The sequence below is a fragment of the Mirounga leonina genome, unplaced genomic scaffold (genome assembly GCF_011800145.1).
Source record: "Mirounga leonina isolate KUSES-001 unplaced genomic scaffold, KU_Mleo_1.0 Mir_224, whole genome shotgun sequence".
In the NCBI taxonomy this organism is placed as follows: Eukaryota; Metazoa; Chordata; class Mammalia; order Carnivora; family Phocidae; genus Mirounga; species Mirounga leonina.
The window spans coordinates 440593-459189 of record NW_023270615.1 but is presented as its reverse complement, the minus strand read 5'-3'; the positions used below and the strand labels follow the sequence as shown (position 1 = coordinate 459189).

The following is an 18597-nucleotide window of genomic DNA, read 5'->3' as shown; positions in this document are numbered from 1 at the left end:
AATTGCTAAATCAATTAGCCTTTTCCTCCATCGTCATCCCTCAGAGTCTCAGCCTTTCTCTACGGGCGCTGCTGCTTTCCCCTCCTTGCCTGTTGACACCTGACTTTCTCCCACGGGGACCCCTCCACCTGCAGCTCTCTGAGGGGGCGCCCCTTCATTTGTTTCATATCCTGAAATCCTCAGGGCCAATGATGGGGTGATAAAGGCTGTATCATCCCCTCCGCACCGCCACCAGTCTTTCCTAGAACTGAACTCCTCAATATATTTGTGAAAACTGCCCTTTCAGGCTTGTGTCATTGGATTCTACCCATCCTTACAAACCTTGTTGGGGGATCTCCCGCTTATTAAAGCCTTAACACTTGGCTTAGGGTCTGCCTTCCCTCAGAGCCTGCCATCATTCCGGGTGACTCTGGTGTTCACAAGGTCAGCCCCCAGTAACCTCGTCTTGGGGCTTGGACCACGTCGACTGTAGCTGTCCTTCTTGCCTTCAGTTACCTCTTCACAGGCTCACGAGGAAAGTCTCATCCCCGCCCTTCACTGTGTCACTTCCAGAACCCCGATGTCCCGTCCAGCGCAGCCTTCTCTCCTTCTCTCCTTCCACCCAGCCGGAGTGAGCTTTTAAATTGCACATCTGTTTCAGCTGTCTCACTGTCTCCCAGGCCCAGCCCCTGGCTTCTCCCCTCGATTACTGCACAGACCTCCTGTCCAGTGATCCTTTTCCTGTTCTGCCACCTAGAACCCATTCTTCACCCAGCAGCTAGAATGACACTTAGAAAACATTAACCAAATCCTGTCCCTCCCTGCCCAGAAGTCCCAGTGACTTCCCATTCCACCCAGGATGGTATCCACATTCCTCATCTCAGGCCGCCAGGCCCTTTTTCCTGCTGCCCTCCGTCTGTCTCCAGGCTGCCGTTCTCCACTGAGTGTGCATTTCCGTTCTCTCTTGGTTCTGCTCTAGGGACTCTGCTTTGTTCCTCTACCTGGCACATTCCACGTTCCCCCCTCGATGTGTGCAGGGCCTGCATCCTTTCTCCTTGGCTCCGCTCATATGGTGCCTAGACCTGTGTACCGTGTGTGTGTGTGTGTGTGTGTGTGTGTCTCGGCATCTGATGGGGATCTGAGGTTACTTACTTTTCTGCTTATATATGGAATCTGCTTTCCCTTCTAGATGTTGGCCCTGGAGGATACGGACTTCGTCTACTTTGTTCGCCCCTGATTCCCCAGCACCTAATAGTACCTGGTTCATATTAGGCATTTTATAAATAGTTTCTGACTAAATGGATACTAAGCATTCTGTCTCACTCTGGCCTTCATATTTGCCATACCCCTCCCCTTCACACCATCTTCGTCTTTCTATCGAAGCCCCATTGCCTCACTCTGTCAAATCCCACAGTACCTGGCATGTCCGCTGTTCATCGCATTGACCGTCTGACATTTTTATATTTATTTATGTGAATATCTCACTAGTGAATCCACCCCTCTACCCACCTGCCGCCTACTCTCACAGGCTGTAACCTCAGGAGAACCAGGGATATGGGTTTTTTCTTTCTGTTGTAACCCCAGTCATGCTAGTACGGTGCTTGGCACTCGGGGGTACCCAAGAACTACGTGTTGGATGGTTGAATCTCTTAATAAGTTGTCAAGCGATTGACTGTCTTCCCCCATCCCTGCACTTCATCGTCACTCTCGATTGTCCGTGTCTGACTGCTCTTGCTGGAGGTTCCTTAGATGTTAGCGGTCCCCTAGATCCTGCATCTAGTCTGCTCACTGCATAATCTGCTACAGCATTATTGTTTCTGCTCCCTTAGCTTCCACTGTCACTTCTTAGTCGATAAGCACACATTGTCTTTCTAACCTACCCTCTCACCTGAATCACAGCACTCAGCTTCCTGTTGAGTTGTTGGGATTCCCGACTGCCCTCAAATTGAAGAAAACCAAACCATTTAGCTCCTCACATGCGTACCTTGCAGTCGCGTGTCCCCATCACTTCACTAACGTGTCATGGTCCACCTGAGTCACTCGGGTCTTGAGCCTTAGAACCCTCCTCCGCACCTCTCCCCCAGTCACATGTCCAGTGTGTCTCCCAAGTCCTATGGATTGGACCGAGGAAATGTCTTCTGCCTCTTGTCTCCCCAGCTTCCACCTCCTTCCCCCTCAGCCATTCAGCATACTATGTTTCTGCTGCAGGCCGGGTCCATGCCTCTCTCTGTTGTTGATGGAGAAAGAAAAAGCCCTCCACTGCCTGCCACCACATCTTCCCCAGCCACATACTTGCGTCACCCCTCCTGGGGACAGTCAGGGTGATGAGGGCCCCTCAGTAATGGGCTGAATTTTGATGAATGTGGCTAGCCTGTAGCTTTTTGCACTAAGGAACCATAAACTGTTTTGATTCTAAAACTTCCCTGATAGGTCCAAGCTCCAACCCTTTGTGTACCCACAGATGCTTTCCCTTGGTATGTCTTTCGTAAACTTCTTCCTATAAACAGAGCACATTCCAAAGCTTCATGCCAAAGCAGAATGACATAATTTCCGAAATGGGCTATTGCCCATGATAGAAGACAGGCCCAGCTCCCTCCCCCCACCCCTGCATCACATAGTCTCACTGATGTGCCCTTCCTGACTTCAGCGCCCTGAGAATAGAGATCTCTTGAGGGAGATGTTTAAACTGAAGTTGCATTTTAGAACCAAATGTTTTCATAAGTGTAGAGCTTTCCCTGGAGATGAACTGAAGTTGGAGCTGATGATAGGCACTCATAGGTGGGCCTTTGGGGTAGTCCCACAGGATGCCTTTTACAGGTCCTAATTTCATTGGGAATTACTTGAATTAGTGATTGTCAAGTCTGATAGGACTTATTCTGGTGTGTGTGCGGGGGTCACAGCTGTCGTTTCACCATGTAGGCCTAGAGACTCTTAACTCCTTCAAGCTTGATCATTTTGACTCATTGATCTCCATTAGTAAATCACTTGATTGGGGTGAATTCATATACAGGCGGAAATCTCATCACAGGCTTCTGAGTCACCCAAAGTAGAAAACAGGGCAAGTTGGCAGAGTGCCCTGAAGGAGTAGGTACTATACTAGACGTTGGATATCTTATGTAATTCTCTGTGAAATAGAGGTAGCATTCTCTCCCTTTTAAAGATGAGAACTGGGGTTCAGAGAGGCTCAATAACTACTTATGTCACACAGGGGTTAGTGAAGAGTCGACCTGACACTTGATCGTAGATCTAGCTCTGTGACTCTGAAAATTAGGTTCTTTCTACTGTACCAGGTAAATTTGACTTATTTGCAAATCATAAGTAGCACTGAAAATGTTTTCTTTTTCATCTCCTTACACTGATCAGTTAACTAACATTTTTTAACCTTCCCCTCTTCCTATTTTTTCTCCTCCCCACTACCTTAGAGCATACTCCTTCCACGTTACTGCAGACGGTCAGATGCAGCCTGTCCCTTTCCCCCCCGACGCCCTCATAGGACCTGGAATCCCCCGGCACGCGCGCCAGATCAACACCCTGAACCACGGGGAGGTGGTGTGCGCCGTGACCATCAGCAACCCCACGAGACATGTGTACACGGGCGGGAAGGGCTGCGTCAAGGTCTGGGACATCAGCCACCCCGGCAACAAGAGCCCCGTCTCTCAGCTCGACTGTCTGGTGAGCGAACATGGAGGAACAAGGCTTACACCTTCATTCAGAAAATGGGATGGGATAGTGAGAGACTTGGTTGGACAAGCAGCATGTGGAATTGATCCCAAGTGGGTAGTTGTCTTCCGTGGTTTGTGGCCCTTCACGTGGAGACTTAGAGCGCTGATGAGGAGGCATGTCTTTCAGTTCCTCAGGCAGAGTTATCCCGTTCTTGATGCACGTGCCCCAGTGCAGCTTTCCTGAGCCATGCCCAGTGCCTGGGCCCAGGCTCGCTACCTGTTTTCCTGTCTGATAAGAAAAGTAAAAGCCCAGGAGGGTTTCTGTGAGAGTGCACCTGACTCTCAGTCTGTCACATGGTGAGACCAGAGTAACGTCACACTTCGCGGGCAGACACTAGACTGTCCCCTTGGCTGTGTCTTGGGCATTTGTCCTTCCGTCACTTACAGAACATTCAGGTGGACGTTCTTCCTTAGACCAGCAGTGGAATTTTTGCTGCTGCACGATGTTAGGTCAGTTTAACATACTTGATGTACCCAACTTGCCCAGGTCCTCACAAGCTGGGAGGGCCTTTCCCCCCGCCCCGTCCCTTAACACTCCTTGACCAGGTTTTGCCTCCAGTTGATGCTGCTTGATCAGCCGCCGCTGCCCGGGACTGCGCGTGCTCCTGCGTTGGTGCGTGCGCGTGCGTGTGTGTGTGCGCGCGCGCGCACAAATGAGTCAGGCAGCCGGGTGATGTGGTGGTGGTGGTGGGAGTTGGGTCTAGATCTTTGCATTTTCATGCTAATTAAGATTAAATATCTCAGCACTAAATTTGTAGATCAAGTTTAAGTACTTCCCTAATTTCATGTAATTTTCTAGCATTAATCCACTTTATCATTGTCATAAGTAAAAATGGCTCATTAAAACAAGGAGGGAACACAATACTTTTATGGATTTCTGCTCTCATGTTAATGCTGTTTTCCTTTCCTCATGAGTGATCTCTTGATGGTTTTTGTCTCTACAGAACAGGGATAACTACATCCGTTCCTGCCGATTGCTCCCTGACGGTCGCACCCTCATCGTGGGAGGGGAGGCCAGTACTCTGTCCATCTGGGACCTGGCGGCTCCCACCCCGCGCATCAAGGCAGAGCTGACGTCCTCGGCCCCCGCGTGCTACGCCCTGGCCATCAGCCCCGACTCCAAGGTCTGCTTCTCGTGCTGCAGTGACGGTAACATCGCTGTCTGGGACCTGCACAACCAGACGCTGGTGAGGTGGGTCAGCAAGATCCCTGCCCAGGGCACGCGGGGGAGCCGATTTTCCCGCTCTGTGCCAAGGAGCTGTGTGTGTGTCTAAAACGGTGAAATAGAATTCTCCTACTAAGAAGTGTTAGGGACAGGCTCCTTTTAAAGGTGCTAGCAACAAATTACTAACGTACAATCTTACTTTCTGCACTTTTGAACTTAGCAAATGAGGGGTTGTTTTCTTTCTTTGCTTTTTTTGGACATTATCCTAAGCATCATCAATTTAGGTTTTTAAAAAAATGAGGTCATTTTTACATAAGTAATGTACATCGTGTTCTCATGACCTCATGAGCTCGTTAGACGTCTGTAATTTGCCATCTGTGCTTGCTAAGCAGCCGTCATTGTCGATAGACACTCACCGAGAAGATTGATAGCACAGGGCACTGTCTTCTGTGCCACATGTATCCCACATGTGTCTTCCTTCAGCAGATCATCACTGAACCCCTGCCACGGGCCCAGGCATTGTGCTTTACTCTGAAATGGTCTAGACTATCTGTAATCCCACCATTAAGGATGGGTCAATGCACTGAGATGTCTGCTTAGAAGTGAAATTGTATGGGATCGGTGTTGATAGGTAATGCCCTGAAACAAGTCTCCCGATGTCAGCACCTGAGAGAGCAGGAAGCAAGAGGGATGATCTGCTGAAGGGTGTGAGAAGGTTGTAATCAAATCTAGCCGCAAGTCAAGGGGAGTATGTGAGAAGAGGCCTCTGCTGGCCATCTGTCAGATATTTTGCAGGACTGAGCTCTATGTACGATTCCAAAAACAAAGTAGTCGTCATTTGTTTCATCTTGGGTAAGGCTCTTACAAGGAACTGCTTCTAATCTCTTCTTTTCCCAGTGTCTTCTGTACATTCTCCCAGCTCCTGGGGCAGCTGAGCCACACTGAGTTTCTTTCCATGTGCCTTACGTGAGAGCGTGGCCTGTTCGTTGTCTTGCACGGCCTGCTACGTTTGCATTGCTGTGCACTGGCGAAATCTGCTCTGCTGCTCCCGTGCGCATCCCCATAGCTTTTGTAGAAGGGAGAATATAACGTGCCTTACAGCCTTTTAAATCCTTTCCTTCGTATTACAGTGATAAAATAGGTCTTAGATGTATTTTTGATTAGTTCATATACATATAGCTGTGTGTTTTCTTTTGTTTATTTCAGTTGGAGATTTTTTTTTCCCATTGGTTCTATCAGTCGTTTTTTGGTATGAGAATCAGAGTACTTTCTAAGTGTTCAAAAATAAAAAGTGCAGGAAGTTCAACATCTCAATTAAACCTGAATCTCTCTACGTGTATCCTCTGTTATTTGAATAATTAGAAAACAGTAAACCCAAGTGAAATCTATAAATAAGGCCTGCAATGAAACTGATCCCTGAGGAGTTCTAAATTTTTTTTTTATTGAAGTATAATTAACATTGAGTGTTATATTAGTTTCAAGTGTATAAGATAATGATTCAACAGTTCTGTGCATGACTCAGTGCTCATCACGATACGTGTACTCTTAATCCCCTTCATCTGTTTCACTCATCCCCCCACCCACCTCCCCTCGGGTAACCATCAGTTTGTTCTCTGTATGAGTCTCTTTGTCTGTCTCTTTTTTCTTCGTTTGTTTTGTTTCTTAAATTCCTACAGATGAGTGAAATCATATGGCATTTATCTTTCTTTGACTTATTTCGATTAGCATATACTCTGTATCCCTCCATGTTGTTGCAAACAAGGACTCATTCTTTTTTATGGCTGAATAATATTCCATTGTATATGTATACCACATCTTCTTTACCCATCTATTGATGAACACTTGGGCTGCTTCCATGTCTTGGCTATTGTACATAATGCTGCTATAAACATAGGGGAGCATACATCTTTTCGAATTAGTGTATTCGTTTTCTTCGGGTGAATATAGGTCATGGACTCACTGGATCATATGGTAATTCAACTTTTAATTGTTTGATGAACTCCACACTGTTTTCCACAGTGGCTAACCAACGAACTCGGAATTGAGTTCACATAAAAACTAACTTTTCAAAGGTTTGCCCTCCATTTTGACATTTTCAGGCAATTCCAGGGCCACACAGACGGGGCCAGCTGTATTGACATTTCTAACGACGGCACCAAGCTCTGGACGGGCGGCCTGGACAACACGGTCAGGTCCTGGGACCTGCGCGAGGGGCGGCAGCTGCAGCAGCACGACTTTACCTCCCAGGTACGGGCTTGGGCCCGGGACACTTCGGAAGACCCGGGTTTGTGACACGTATGACAGACGTTACCATGTAACAAAGTCACTTTTGACTCTAGGTTAGATAACTGGACGTTGTATTGTTTTCTGTCAAAACACAGTAATATGTATTAAAGGATTAAAAAAATGATCATAAGCTTTTAGCAGGTTTTTCCTTCAAAGACCATTAAATGATACTGTGCAGACGTATCGCGTTACTTTGGCATCACCCATTTGGCTGTGATTTCTTCTTGTACAGTTCAAATCATCCGGACTTCCCTCACAATTTCAGTAGCATCCCAGAAGAAGTAGTACCTCCCAGGGAGAGGCAGCGTGTCTTCTGGAGGCACCCTCACTCTGAGCTGTTTTAATCGTAGATCTTTTCTCTGGGCTACTGCCCCACCGGAGAGTGGCTGGCCGTGGGGATGGAGAACAGTAACGTGGAAGTGCTACACGTCACCAAGCCGGACAAGTACCAGCTGCATCTCCACGAGAGCTGCGTCCTGTCGCTCAAGTTTGCCCATTGCGGTAAGCCGTCGCCCCCGTCCATTTCCTGTCCGTGAGATTCGCTCCGTCTGCCCTCCCGCGGGTGCGTCTGCGCGCCGCTCCTGTGGTTTGGGAGCGTGTCCCTCTTGGAAAGTACATACGTCTCTGCGTCACTAATGCCGTGTGCCAGTCCACTCACTCTTGTTGTAAGGATAAATGACTCACTGAATCTAGGACAGGGAGCTTTATGTTTCCAGCGAAAAGAAACTTTTGTTGCAAATTAGAACAGTCTTCTGTGAATAGTTTGGTGCTCTGTGAAGCAAATCTCCGGTGTCTGACAGAGTACCACGAACAAAACCTTTTTCCACACTCTCTTTCTGTAGGCAAATGGTTTGTAAGCACTGGGAAGGACAACCTCCTGAACGCCTGGAGAACACCTTATGGGGCCAGTATATTCCAGGTAACACTTACCTTGTTCAGCTCCCACTTACTGCATGCTCCCTGCATGGCGGCGGTTTACCCAAACTCTCTCTGTGTATTGTCAGGTTATTAAGGCTCCTAAGTGTCCGAGGAGGACCTTGCCTCAGAGAGGCTAACGTCACAGCCACATGCCGTAGAGCTGGGGGGTGGTCCCCTTTTCGAGCCCAGAGCCAAGACACTGCCCATTGCATTAACCAGCTCTCCGTGCCTCATTCCCGTTTATACACTAGAGTTTTTACGTCCTCTGTGATTTGTGTGTGTGTGTGTGTTACGTCTTTAACATGCTTCTATTTAAAAAGTTTGAGCGTTTTGCCTAAATACTCTTATTAGTATTGTTATTTCTTTGATTTTTCTTTCCAAAGAAGTGTTATGGAAAAGTTTAGCAAACCTTGATTAATTTCAGAAATGTTTATTCTTACTGACTCGGTGGTACTTCGTGTAATGCGTCAGATTACTTGTAGGAGGACCAAATGGTAGACGCGATCAACATGCGCGCACACACACAGTCTTTGTGCTCTCTGGCTGGTATGTGGTTAAAGAACACTCCTCTTTTTTAACCTACACTTCAGATGTTATTTTTTTAGGTGTGTTTTGTTGTGTGTGTTTGTGTGTGTGTGTGTGTGTGTGTGTGTGTGTGTAAGGAATAACAACAGATTTGCAGTTTTCTTGACTGAGTAGTATTTTGTCATCAGAGTAGATCAATGCAGTTAAATCCAAAAATACATATATTGAGTGAAAATACTGTGCAAGGTAATCAGTAGGACAAAAATAGTTGATTCTTGCTGTCATGAAGTTTATAATTGAATACAACATACATTCTTGGTATTATGGGTCACAACCTTTCTGGTGGTTCCAACCAGGACTAAAAAAAAAAAAAAAGAAAAAGAAATACAAAATCTTAGAGTGGATCTTTTATAGTAAGTTTAAGTGTTGTATCTTATGTGTATACTGGGTTATGAGATAAAATGGATTAATTACAGGTTACAGTCAGAGAAGTTTGAGAAACACTGGTAGTGGGTTAGCATCTGCATGTCAGGCATTAATTTTTTAAATGTTCAGAGTTCTGGTTAAAATCCTGCGGCGTTAGTTTGTTGAGTACAGTTCAGTTAAAAGTGGACATTGAACCCCTTGTAGTTGGTGTAGTTGAACATGGTATCCAGGACTCCTAAGTATGGAACATTTCTCTAACTGCCAAACTCCTCCCCACTTGGAGATTGCATCCTTTTTTCACACAGGAGAAAATTTGGCTTTCTATTAGAAATAGTTTTACATGCCCAATTTCAAAAAATGTAGTGTTTTCCATGCCATTTTCCACTTGAACTCGGAGGCAACTTGCTGAGGTGGCAGGCAGGTAGAGGTCTTTACCTGTTCATAAGGTGGGAGGCTCGCCCAGGTGAAGTGACGTGTCTGGTGATCTGCAGCTCGACCTCCATCCCGGCCATGTGACTGAGGTGGAGGACGGTTCATGCTAAGAACACTCTCTCTGCTCTTCCCTGTCCGGAGAAGAGGATTAGAAACCAGGCCTTGCTTCTTGAGAGCACAGGTGCTTGTCTAGCCGGCTTGCCTGCCACCTGATGTCCCGGGCACAAGAGCCCGTGGCCCAGCGCCGTGAGGGGTCCCTGGCAGTGTTCTGGGCCGCCCCCATGGTAAGCGAGTGCCGGGACTGTCTTGCCTGGCTGGCTGCTTCTGTTTGGACAACGGGACACGTTCACGCTTGTCTTTGCTCTGTGTCTTCCAGCCCCGCCTCATGGGTTTTTCTTTCAATAGTTTACATTTGTGTTTGTTTCTTTCCTAGTCCAAAGAATCCTCATCGGTGCTTAGCTGTGACATCTCTGTGGATGACAAATACATTGTCACTGGCTCTGGGGATAAGAAGGCCACGGTTTATGAAGTTATTTATTAAGGACAAATCTTCATGCAGACTGGACCCCTTCTCCTTGTAGCACTTTGTTCTATCATCCTCTTCCCCCTGCATCTAAAACCAAGGATTTCAAATACTCATTGCAGTTGTGGAGTTTAACCCTGTCTCTCACCCCCACTTCCTCCTTGCTATTGAATTGTGAATACTCATTAAGAACCTGTGATACCAAATCTTCAGCTCTCTACTTGGAAGAACATGGAATAACCATACTTAACAGTGATGGAATCTTTAATTATGTATTATATCTGTAATATATTTATTTTGTTTAAAGAAGGCTTTCTAACTTTGACTTAATAAAGCTGTCTGCTCCTGCATTGATAATGAAGATGCGTTGTATTTGATACCCCTCCCCCCTTTTTTTGCAAAGGAGGGGAAAGGAAGGTTTAAAATAATTGATGAAAAATGTCACTAAATGTAGACTAAGGACTGTATAGAGATGTGAAATGTATAATTACATATGGAAGCAATATGTTGCTGTGTTGTTAGATTTTCTTTGTTTCTGTTTTCTAGTTATTTTAAATGTTTGGAAATTTGAACAATTAGAACATGACAGGCCACGTCATATTCATTTGAGTCTATTTGGATGACTTTAACCAATATATCTATAGCTTTAGATTCTATTTGATAAAAGTAATTGGACTTTTTCTTTTTTTTCTTTTTTGACTTGTTGACAAGTGTCTTTGTAATAAGTTTTTAATTCCTTTTTTTTATTGTATTATAGACAGATGAACAAATTAAATTTGGCCTAAAGAGAGAACTTAATCCCTTCTGGATATTTTTGCCACGTTTCTTTGCAAAGGGAGATGTATACCTTTGGGCAGTTTTGTCATTACGAGAAATTATGGGCTATTTTTTGGCATGTTCTTTGGGAACTGCACAGATTCAGGGGAGGAGTCCTCCTGCTGTGCAAGTCAAGCCTTTTACAAAATAAGGACAGCAGAGGAGATTTGCAAGGACCTCCCTCTGAAAACCAGAAAGAATGGACTCTCACCTGGGATGAGGACTTGCTTTCTTTACCTCCGGTTCTTTCCCTGTCTTAGTTGGATGTCCCCGAAATGGACACAGGCTGTGCCTATTGTGCCAGAAACATTGTGTTACCTTTTATGTTGTTGTTGTTGCTGTTCAACTATGATATGTGACTCCTTTTTTTATTATTTTTTTTTGTTTGAATGCTTTAAAAATCTTCTAAGTCTGTGGATCTGCTGATGTACAGTGCCTTTGCTGCTATGGATCAAAATCAAGAGAACTGTGTAGATAAACTTTATTGTATAAGTAGCAAATTACTTAATTTCATACTAGAAATGGATGGATGCTGCAAGTTGAAATGGACTGTCCATTGACGTTCCTAATGTGGTAGCAGAAAAAAAAAAACGGTGTCTTAAGTGCTTAGTGTTTGATGTCATTAACAGTTTCGTAAAACTCTACAGTGTAGAAAGATTTTGATACTAAACTGTGCATTGTACATAGTTCTAATGCATCGTATTGACCACCAGTACTTCTATAATGGTAGATTGTTTGTGCATTCAGACTTTTAAGCATTAAACATAAATAACTTCTAGAATGCTTATTTCTAATTCTTTGTTTGGCTGGCTTTCGTTTATTTTTGGTCTTTGACTATGCCACTCCCATATACTAAAAATTACTAGTTTCATTCAAGGGAGACTGGTGTTAAAGTCACTTGGGCTTTATTATTATTGCCTTTTTTAGTTTTGTTTTTATTTTCAAGAACTAGAAGGGAGAGCAGATGGAGGTTATCAAGGACCGGTTGCTAGCAAATATTTATCGAGTGCCTCTCTGGTTTGTAAAAATCCTGTCTGTCAAAAAGTTGTCACGTTACTCAGGTGCGTTAGAGCTGCACTGTTCAATGTGGTTGCACTAGCCATTTGTGGCTATTTAAATTTAACTCTACTAAAATTAGTTTGTTTTTTTTTCTTAAGTAAGTTGATTGGTCGCAGTAACTGCGTTTCAAGTATTCAGTAGCTGCATATGGCTAATGGCTACCATATTGGACTACTCAAATTTATAGAACACATCCAGCATCACAGAAAGTTCCATGGGACCAGCGCTGCTTTAGAATTAGCCTATTCCAGCCATTTGGGTTTGGGAAACATGTCGAGTGTAATACACAGGAGTCGTTGAAAGCATGAAGCCCATCGGTCTGCTGCTGGTGGGGTGTGTGAAGATTGAGCATAAGAAGGTGCTTAGAGAATTCTAAATTCCCGAGACTCGAAAATCTGTCCTTTTTAAGGGATCCACTGGGTAGAAAGAAGGCTGGGGCTGGGGGCCGTGGTCAGGAGTGTGTGCTCAGGGATCAGCTGTAAGAGATTCTGACTCTTCAGATTCCCAGCTTGAGCGGTGTGCACCAGTGGGGTTGGAAGCAGCACTTCAGATGTGAGTCCTCTGAATGCTACTACTCCAGACGAGGACATTTTAAAGGATTCTTAACTCAATATCTGTGCATCCTTACTAAAATATCTTTAAAAATACAGAGGTTTGGAGTAAAAAAGTCGTTTTGGTACAAAGAATATGACACCCATACCGTGTTTACACCTCTAGAAGGAGAACGTGCCTGCCTTAAGGAGATAGAATGCCCCTTTGGTGCCTGGTGGTCAAGTCCCTTTAGGGAGACCCAACATTGGCCATTGAGATGAATGCATATATAGACCTAGCTTTCTTAAATTAATGGCCATCAATTTCCTCTCACTGCTGAGGTTTTATCAGATTAGATTTTTATGTCTTTGATATAAATCTCAGACCTAGATTGATCTACACAGAATTCTTGATGTTGTAATTATAACTTGTTACCATAGTTTTTGCTCCAAGTATGGTCTCTCAGAGTCTAAAGAACAACAAAGATAGGAATCACCTGGGAGCAGAGACAACTTGGTTCCAGTCAAAGAACAGTGGTGTAGGACTGGAAGACAGACTCACATAGAACTACCAAGAAACAGAAACTCAGATTGAAGAAGCCATCAAGACTTTCCTAAGATTGGCAGATAAAATGTAGAATGAGAAACTCCAAGATCTTTCAAGTTTTTACACATACACCCTCCCTCGGGCCACTACTTACAGCAGGGTGGTTTCACGTCCAGTGAGCTGCCAGAGGTCCAGCCTTGTCCTGGAGGGTGTATGCTGAAACTAACCTCAAGCCTGTAATACCTGCAGGGTGTAGGAATTATGCAGCCGTGAGATATGGAGAAACTCCGTTTTAAACCATCTCATGTAGCCACGAAATTCTGGAACCTTACAGCCAAAAGCAGGGAGATTGATGCCCCCCCCAGTTAGAAGGCAGTGTTCTGGACTGAGATGTAGTGCACACGTGAGCAGCGAGACCATCGGTGATACCCTCAACTATCAACTGGGCTGTTTGCATCCTCAATCTGGATGATCTCAGCAGAGCTGTATAACCCGGAAACAAAAAGCCCGACTAGGGTATTTGTCATTCAGTAATTTTGGCAGTTGTAAGGAAATTTGTACTGGGATTCCTTGCCCAGCATCAAGAAATTACAAAGTTAGGAAGATGTTGGTACAAAAAAAAAGCCTTGATGTTCTTGGAGGCTCATGTGCGTAGCTGTCCAGCTCCTGGACCTGTAGCGTGGCATTCAGCAATGAGCTCTGGGTCCTGCAGTCCCTCAGCAGTAGACGCGGCGCCTCAACCATCCTGTTCTTCTGATCTAACTATTCATTTGCCTGTCAATTACAACTTTGATTCAGAGCTGACAATGGAAATGGCTCCGTTTTGGTAACCCGAGCACATCAGAAAACCTCTGGTGTATCACACTTTTTAACAACAATGCTACCATAATGGTAGGAACTCTCACTCATTATAAGCTGCTATCAACATCTTACTGTAGTTTTGTTTGGGTTTTTGGCAGCAAGTGACAGACTCTTTTGGGTCCCAGATAGGAATTAGTGAGGGAATTGGTCTCTGGTTCACCTCTCCCCAGGGAAGGAAATTCTCCACTGGGATCTTAGGTGTTTGGCCTGTAGGGAAGGAGAATTCCTGCGGGGCTGCCTTTAGTCCAGAAGAAAATCAAGAGTACAAGTGTTTTCACAAAAAATTTTCCTGTTTGGTCTCAGCAGTATAGACAGACTGGGTGCCAAAATACTGAATTTACACAAAAATGCACACGGGATCAGAGAAGAAAATCAATTACCCAAATCCCTTATCTCCCAAAGAGGACAAGCTGACCTGAACCCCAAGGCTCCAGACTTGGGGGTTGGAATTCTGTGCCATCTGCCCAGCAGGGCAGATTTGGGAGCATTACGGATACCCACCTTGCTGCTCTCTGTCTGTCAGTTTCCCGCAAGCTACCTGACTTGGGATTTCAGCATCACAGAACCTCTTGAGAACTTAATCACGAATCGTCTTTTGAGTCCCTGTGACGTGTGTGCCTACTGTGGACTGTGGTACATACAAGGCAAAAGCCCACTTGCGGCCACGTACACTTACCCAAGCGCGACCCTCAGGACCTTGGTGACCCTGGGCGTCTTAGTGCCTCTCCCATTCAAGTGACATCATGGCTTGATGAGAACATTCATAACTAACAAGCTTTATGTTACTTTGGAGGAAGACTTAAATTCACCTAAATGTCATGCTTTAATTGACTTGAGCCCCGCCTAATTAACACACACCAGAAGGTACCTGTGAGCTATCTGGATTTTGAGAATTTAGGCAGTAGGTGTTTGGACTCTAGGTGTTCAAACTAATGCCCAAGTGGTTTTTAGCCACCCAGCATTTCTCCACAGAGACTTGTAGGTAGACCTAGTTGGCCATTTCCCAACCTACTAGATATCTCCACAGCTGCTTCCAAAAAAATACTATCAGAGGTAGTAGTGTCCTGTGGCAGGAAGTATGAGGTGAGCTGGACATTTTGTTCTCCCAGGAGGCTGGGAGGTAGCAGAAGAATGAGTCATGGTGGGATCTTGGTCAAAGAGAATGCTTCCGGCCTTGGCGTCATGAGGGCTCCAGCAGAGAAAACTCAGGCCAACCATGTGCCTGCCCTTCCTCCTTATAGGGACGGGAAGAGGCACCGGCAGGAGTCGTTGTCAGGGATGGAGTGAGACCCCTGGACCACCATGCATCGAGCAGAGGAGTTTTCCTGAGGACGACTTCCTGTTATTTGAAGAACTTCAGTCGGATGCCTCTTTACCTCAAGAGTTGAGCTTAAACACAATCCATCTCAACATCTATGAAGTCTGCTTTCAGCATCGTGCATCTAACGCAGAGAAGTCTGGTGGGGCTGAGAACAAAGCACCTTCCCCCAAAGTCTGTTAGTATCTCCCAGGGGAACGAAAACAAGTGTCTGGAGTGACTGAAGAAATCATCAGTTAAACTTTGTTCTCAACTCTCCTTCAGATATTAATAGCCGCTTTTGTTTTTCCTCCAAGTAGATGATCACTGTTAATGAAATGTGATTTCAGGTTTTATGGCTGAGTCAGGAAGTTCAAAGTTAACAAGAGTTTCCACACCGACGATCAGTCAACCCCGCCGCTCGTACATCTTTAGGCCTCAACGTTTTTGTGGGACAAGAACAGCCTTCTGGGCATAAACCGGTTGTGAAGGTTACTCTGAGGACAAAAGTCCTGGTTCACAGACACTTGTTCCTGAGCTGTGGTCTTAAAAATAAAGCATAATAAATGAAGCGCCCCTAATGAGAATTGTAGTGGTGACTCGAGTTGATTAAAAGTGAAGAATGTGGCATGAATCCCTCAGGGACGGACTTGCTTTCACATTGAGGGGCTTGGCTGAGGTGGTTGGTCTGGGCCCATGTGGCTTTGCCGACATCCCCCCCCCGCCCCCCCGTGTGGGCAGCTTTGAGCCAGGAGTACCAAATGAACTTGAGTTCAACTCTTTCAGACTTTTGGCAGACAGCATTTCCACCTCATGGCTTTCTGTGTTTGCTTGAATATGTGCTTTCCTTGCTGAAGATCTGTTTTCATAGGAGGTCCAGAGAACAGTATTATGGAGTCTTCTCATATTGATTGCTATTAGGTTTGCAAAACTCATGTGAGCTTGTAACCTGACTGCAGGTGCGAAGAAGATAAGGCAGGTTGGTGTTTGAACTTATATAGGTTTATCTTACCCCTGCCTCGATTTATTGAGAAATAATTGACATAGAACCTTGTGTACGTTGAAGATCTACAACTTGATGATTTGATACATGCCTGTATTGGGGAATGATGACCACAATAAGGTTAGGTAACACATGGTATGGTGCTGTCGCTGAGTTCCCAGGGGTCCAGAATGGCTCTCCTCGGTCTTGGGCTGCTCCAGGGTATCCCAGGCTCCTACCTGGACCCCGAAACCCCCACAAAGGCACTTCTGTCCATGGATAGACGCCTACCCATTGTTCCTGAGGGTGGGATACAAGCGAGGGACTTCTTTTTCCGCCACCTCACTGACATCACTCTACCAAGGTTTATCTTTTTAAAGATTTAAAAATTTCCCATTTTTTGCTGTGAATGATTTTATTGCATCATGATTTACCTCAGTCGGCTGGCATTTTCAGAAAATGAAAAAGTCCATGTTGTTTAATTTTCCAAATGACCGATGTTTATTCCTTTAAGAACCAAAACTTAGGGGCACCTGGGTGGCTCAGTCATTAAGTGTCTGCCTTCGGCTCAGGTCATGATCCCAGGGTCCTGGGATTGACCCCCACGTCGGGCTCCCTGCTCAGCGGGAAGCCGCCTTCTCCCTCTCCCACTCCCCCTGCTTGTGTTCCCTCTCTCATTGCTCTCTCTCTCTCAAATAAATAAATACAATCTTAAAAAAAAAAAAAAAAAAAAAAAACTTAAAAAAAAACCTTTTGACAGAAAAATGTCCAAAAGTATCGAACTTCTCTGTTGCCTTTAATTCCCTTCAAAAGATGCTATACACTTGCCTGATGGCAGAAAGTCAAAAGAACAATTATTTTGTGGTGCCAAACATAACAGCTAATGCTTTCTTTGGTATTTCCATTACTAAAACCAGACTAAATGAAATGAATCTCTTACCACATGCCAGCCATGATCCTACATGGTTTACTCACATAATCTCATTGTTTTTAACATTTACTGTTTTTTTTTAAACGTTTTATTTTTAAGTAATCCCTACACCCAACGAGGGACTCAAACTCACAACCTTGAGATCAAGCGCTGCATGCTCTACCAACCGAGCCACCCGAGTGCCCCCACTAACCTCATTTTTCTCTGCATAACAACCCTATGAAGTAAAGGCATGGGTTCTCAAAACTGATTTGAAATCCTTGGGTCCATGTGTATTTGAGAATAGAGATCGATTTTGGATTTTGAAAAGGTCAAATGTTATACGAGCCATGTGTGACATCCTACCCAGCAGCACTACACAGTCAAGCACATTCATATTTCCTAGGCAAAGTGTGAATGTCCATACTCCATGGAGTTAAATGAGGACTAGAAACTTCCAAAGCTCAGTTCAGGGCAGTTTTGCCCCAAATGCATCACAAAAACAAAAAACAAAAAAAACCAAACAACTGATACTCTTCAAATGTTCCATCTTGGAATTGGAAGTAAGGGATTTGTGGACCTGTTATCCCATTTTACAGATGAGAAATCAGATCCACAGAGGTTAAGTGACTTGAATGACACCAGAGCCAGTGTCCTTCATGTCTCCCCAACTGTCAACACATCAGTGATTAGATCAGGGTTGCCCAGAATGTCCCCTGGGTTGTGCTAGTTTTATATGTTCTCTGCATCCTTTCTTCAGATCGATTACTGAAAATTACTCTTGTGAAGCCCAAGCAAAATCCCATACTTTTTCTTAAAAAACAAAAACAAAACAAAACAAAAACAAAGAAGCCTGAGCTTGCTACCGTGCCCTCAGCTCTGAGAAGTTTGCTTCTTGGTTTGATGCTATTTTCTTTGTGACTAAAAGTCTGATTTTAGGGGGCGCCTGGGTGGCTCAGTTGGTTAAGCGACTGCCTTCAGCTCAGGTCATGATCCTGGAGTCCCGGGATCGAGTCCCGCATCAGGCTCCCTGCTCGGCAGGGAGTCTGCTTCTCCTTCTGACCCTCCCCCCCTCATGCTCTCTCTCTATCTCATTCTCTCTCTCGAATAAATAAATAAAATCTTTAAAAAAAAAAATAAATAAAAGTCTGATTTTAGATGAGAGGCCTTGTTAAAAGCAATACACTTTAATGGTAACAAAAATATCAGCAAAACCCATGTGGCTTCAAAAGTATCTATCAGATTTTCTGATTGTAAGTGTCCTAATCCATGTTTGTTTGTTTTTTTTTTTAATCTTCCGAACTTTAAATGTGGTTACTTTTTCTTTCTTTTTTTTTTTTTTAAGATTTTATTTATTTATTTGAGAGAGAGAATGAGAGACAGAGAGCATGAGACGGGGGAGGGTCAGAGGGAGAAGCAGACCCCCCGCCGAGCAGGGAGCCCGATGCGGGACTCGATCCTGGGACTCCAGGATCACGACCTGAGCCGAAGGCAGTCGCTTAACCAACTGAGCCACCCAGGCGCCCTCTATCAGATTTTCTGATTGTAAGTGTCCTAATCCATGTTTGTTTGTTTTTTTTTTTAATCTTCCGAACTTTAAATGTGGTTACTTTTTCTTT

At 44.8% G+C, this 18597-nt stretch overlaps 1 protein-coding gene across 6 annotated transcripts in view; it reads left to right on the top strand.

The window, feature by feature from the left end:
- Positions 1-11567, top strand: part of TLE4 (TLE family member 4, transcriptional corepressor) — a 142196-nt gene extending 130629 nt beyond the window's left edge. For all 6 annotated transcript variants that reach the window (XM_035029001.1, XM_035028997.1, XM_035028998.1 and 3 more), the window contains 6 exons: positions 3402-3651; positions 4646-4893; positions 6966-7113; positions 7503-7653; positions 7995-8071; positions 9887-11567. In XM_035029001.1, the coding sequence (XP_034884892.1) occupies positions 3402-3651; positions 4646-4893; positions 6966-7113; positions 7503-7653; positions 7995-8071; positions 9887-9994 (982 nt within the window). In that variant the 3' untranslated portion in view covers positions 9995-11567. The remainder of the gene's footprint in view (positions 1-3401; positions 3652-4645; positions 4894-6965; positions 7114-7502; positions 7654-7994; positions 8072-9886) is intronic.
- The last annotated feature ends 7030 nt before the right edge of the window (positions 11568-18597 follow it).